The 4,521-nt window shown below is 39.2% G+C and overlaps 1 protein-coding gene across 1 annotated transcript; it reads right to left on the bottom strand.

Annotated features, from left to right (window-relative positions):
• Positions 1-1,176: 1,176 nt before the first annotated feature.
• On the bottom strand, positions 1,177-3,474 carry LOC110038521 (BURP domain-containing protein 12-like). Its single transcript, XM_020743389.1, has 2 exons — positions 1,400-3,474; positions 1,177-1,312 (listed from the first exon to the last, which is right to left on the bottom strand). The coding sequence occupies exon 1, from the start codon at positions 3,385-3,387 to the stop codon at positions 1,528-1,530; it is 1,860 nt and encodes a 619-aa protein (XP_020599048.1). The 5' UTR covers positions 3,388-3,474; the 3' UTR covers positions 1,177-1,312; positions 1,400-1,527.
• Positions 3,475-4,521: the final 1,047 nt, after the last annotated feature.

Here is a 4,521-nt window from a genome sequence, read left to right as displayed (position 1 = left end):
TGAAATCAAGATGCATTAACTTAATCACTTAACTTAATTATATTGATTTAATTAAAGCAATTAAATTATTCAAAATAAGAAAAAGGGGAGGACGACTAAGCACGTTCTAGATAGATTCAATTGAATTGATTTAAATAAATTCAACTAATTAAATGATGGAGAAAATATTAGAAAGCAAAATAATTTTTAAATATATGAATAATTTCAATTTTTGATTTTTTTTTAATTATATATATTTGGAAACAATTTGAAGTCTTTCCAAAAATAGGTAGGTAAATATGAAGAGTATTTCAAAATTTGAATTCAGAAAATTTTGCCTAATTTGAAAAATCTCATGGCAAAAAAATAATTAGATTTGTTAAACAAAATAAAGCAAGAAAATATTCATGAAAATGTGGGCAATAGAAGGGTTTGTGATAGAGCTATTCTTGATTTATTTATGAAAGAGAAAGTACGGAAGCTTTTCAGAGAGGAAAAGGAAATCCTGCCGGACACTGAGTGAGACATGAGCCAGTCCCAAGCCAGTGTAGGGATCCAGCCAAAGGAGAGTGTGAAGCAATAACAAACGAATAAGAAACGAACTCTGAGGAATAGGAGGATGTTAAGAAGAACACAGGTGGCTAGATAGCCAGTTTCCGATGATCGTTAGTTGACGAGGCGGGGAATCACATCACGCCACCGAAGAAGTTTTCCTACAACGGGGTCTAAGATACAGCTTGAAATAATGCAAGTAAATAAGTAATTGTCCAACCATATTTTTTAATGGAAAATTTAATCCAATAAAAATGATTCTAGTGTTAACAAAATTTAATTAAATATGATAAAGATAATAAAATAATTTTAAACATACTTTTCCAAAGCATTTTTTATATTTTAATTTATACAATATTTATATGCTTCGCACAAAACTCAACCCAAGTGTTGATGTAATAAGCTTCTCAATGAAGCTATGAATAAAAGTCCCAAACAAAAAATATATATGAGTTTTAAATCAACGAAATAATTGGGACTGTATTGCAAAAAATTAAAGTGTAACGTGGAATATACCGCAGTAGTTATGCCAAGAGAATGACTCCAATCTCATAACTAGTGTAAAAGCAAATCAATGGACTTTTTGCTACTCCATAATTCTTAGAATAAATATAAATTTTTACTACGTTAAATTCCTTTCCAAAATTTTCCCTTATTTTTAAAAGTGAAGCCCTGCTCCATACAATATATTAGTTAAAAAATAAAGTAAAAAACCGTAAAATACTGACTTTGTCCTGCCCCAAAAATATATGTAGAAAAATAGTGAAGCCCACATGCCACCCTGCAATAATTTAGAATTCAACGCTTAAAATTATTACTACCCAACAAAATTCAAATTGCTAATATATTTATTATTAAAAGACATTACAGCGGACTGATGCCAACGGGACTGATAATGCGAGAGTGGCGTCGGCCCCAAATCTCGATTGCCTGGGACGCGGGGAATCTACATAATCCATAACAGGATAAGAGAACAGAGGGTAATGGCTACATCGCTCATGCAAGATCACTGACCGTCCACGTCATGTCCCCCTCAAAAATCCAATGGCACACCTCGATCTTCCCCGGCCCGGGACCCAGCGCCACGAAGGCCCCGTGGGCTGGGCTCCAGTCCGACGTGTCAATATGACAGATGGCTACTCCATCATTGATCTTCTCCTTGGTATCAATGGCCAAGATTTCAGCTTCATAAACGCGCACTCGAGGAACAGAGTGGCAGTAGTAAACCAAGTATGGGAACAAGCTCTGGTGACAGCTCACCGATTCGGTAACCTTACCCCCATTCACCCCCTTCACCTCACCGACAAGAATATTACTGCGAGAGCCTTTCGTGTTCGCCGTCGATCTCACCTCAACTTTGCTGCCGAGTACAGAGACGGCGAAGTCGATAATATCCTCGGCTGACGTGGCGCACCGCTTCGTCTCCCCACGGCTCGGCAGGACGTTTGAAGCCACTGACTTTGCCATGGCTGTTCCAGGAGCGAACTTGAAGATTTCCGTTACGGCGGTGACGGTAAATGGGATCTTCCCAGCGATCGAACGCGGAAGGAATGACCGCGGAGGCATCCGATCATGAATGTCCGGCATTGGCATCACCGTACCCTTTTTCAGGCTGCTTTCCCTGAAAAACTTCCCATCTTCTACCCACCGATTTGTCTCGGGATGCCTCGACTCCGTATGGATTTGGGCGGAGGAGGAATTGTGGTAGGATTTGAAGTCAATCCCGGTTTTCGCGTAGAGTTCGAAAGTTGTATTGTCCTCGAAGTAGGAATTGAAGGTGATTTGACCATTGGTGGAAGCCAAGCCATAGCCCTTGAAGGCATCGGTGCCCGAGCTGTCATTGCCGTAATTGTTGAATTTTGCGGTGCCGTAGTTGCCGCCCTTCTCGTAGGAAGTAAAGGAATCGTCGCCGATGTTGGATTGATGGCGGTATGTGGTGAATGTTTCGATTCCACCGAGTTCGCCAGATCCGTACGATTCGAAGTGATTGTCGGGGATGTTGGCGTGTTCGGAATAGGTCTTGAAGTTATCCGTGTTCCCGACGGCCTTCTCTCCGTAATGATTGAAGCCGGTTTCAATTATGTTGGAATATTTGTGGGCATAAGTGGCGAAGTCGGATGTTGTGCCACTGCCGCCCTTACCGTAGCTGGAAAAGAGCTGCTGTCCAACGTTGGAATCGTCGGAGTAATGTAAGAATTCGCCTATATGGCCGATGGCTTCGGTGTTGTAATTTTTGAACCCTAGTGCAGCGCCGTTGGTGGAATTGCCGTAGGTGTTGAATTTATCGTATCCGCCGGCGGAAGTGGCTCCATATGAGGTGAAATTGGCACCGGTGTCAACGTTCCCGGGGCCGTAGTGGGCGAAGGTGTCGTTGTGGCCACCGGAAGCGTGACCGTAGCGGGTGAATGTGCTTAATGGGACCTCATTCCCGAAGTAACGTTTGAAGGAAGAGAGGCCACCGCCGGCGGTATTCGCGTAATTGGTAAAGTTGGTGTTTTGGTACACAGAGAAGGCGGAGTCACGGGGATGAGAGGCAAGTGATGGGGTTAGATCAGCGATGCAGAGCAGGGCGGCAGCAGAGCAAAAGGAAGGGAGACTGGAGGAAAGCTTGAAGGGGTCCGAGGCAGCAAGGGTGGAGAACTTGGCGGCGTCGGAGATGGAGAGCGGCGTTAGCTTGGAGACGAGGAAGGGTGGGTGAGAAGAAGAGTTGGGGATTTTTCGGTTCCAGTAACGGAGAACTGCAGCCTTTTCGGTGAATGGGTTTGAGGATGATTTCGCTGGAGCCGGCGAGTTTACGGCGGCGGTCGCTGAGAGCGAGAGCGAGATAAGGATAGGGAGAATGCGGAAGCAGTACATTTTGCTCTACGAAATTGCTATGGCGTATGAAAGACGGGAGCAGTGTGATCTTAAAGAGCGGGGTTCGAGTCAACAAGTCAAATATACGAGCACATGGGCGGCTGTGCCCATGTTCAGTTGGTCACTCTTAATGGAGGGGTCTCGAAAAATTTGGGCGCGTACCATATTATATAAATACGGAAGAAAAATAAATTTTTAAAAGGGGCTTAATGTTTAAAGGAGCAGCTAAGTATAATGTTTAGGTAAAAGGTAAGGATAAATATTTAGAGGGGTAAAAATGTAAAAAACTTTTGTGTTTTTTTAAATGCAAAAAAAATTGTTTCATAAAAAGGTAAAATTTTTTTTGCGTTTAACTAAAAATATTTAATTAATATTTATCTTTTAAATTTTAAACTAATAAATATTATTAATTTTTCTTTTCCGTGTTATGTATTTAAAATATTAATTATTAAAAATTTTAAACATTTAAACTAATTCATAATATTAATATTTTACGTAAAAATTCAACTAATACTTAATTAATTATTTTTCGATATTATAATAAATTTTAAAATAAAAAATATTTTACTATGAAATTTGTAATATTAACTTAATTAAATTTTGTATTATTTATTTTGTTTAAAATAATAAAATTGAGCTAATTGAAATAAAAGAAATATGAAATTATTTGAATATTGTTAAAATTAAAATAGGTAAACATGAATTAAAAATTTTATTAAGATTCAATATCTAAAATAGGAAGATTCAAACGGTACATTCATCGAAATAACTTTAGACTTCATTAAAATAATAGTTGTCACTGCAACAAGTCTGAAAAAAAAAAGAAAAATAATGTCTTCTATGGTGTGGTTGAAGAGCGAACTAAAATGATAATCAAGATGTCAAAACCTCATATGATGTTAAAGGTCTTGCATATGTTGAGGGTATTACATATGCTGAGGATCCATCATATGCTGAGGGACTAGTACCAATACAAGCAAAATATCTTCTTGGAGCATCTACAGTCGAACATCTTGAAAAGTGATTGTAGTGGGATGTCCAAAGTTGATCGTCGGGAGGTATGTTATGTTGGTTGGTTGAATCCGCTATAATCAATATTGAGTGACTGTTCCACCATGTTGTAAAGCTCTGTAA

The sequence above is a fragment of the Phalaenopsis equestris genome, unplaced genomic scaffold (assembly GCF_001263595.1).
Source record: "Phalaenopsis equestris unplaced genomic scaffold, ASM126359v1 Scaffold000002, whole genome shotgun sequence".
In the NCBI taxonomy this organism is placed as follows: domain Eukaryota; kingdom Viridiplantae; phylum Streptophyta; class Magnoliopsida; order Asparagales; family Orchidaceae; genus Phalaenopsis; species Phalaenopsis equestris.
This window is presented reverse-complemented; position numbering and strand designations above follow the sequence as displayed.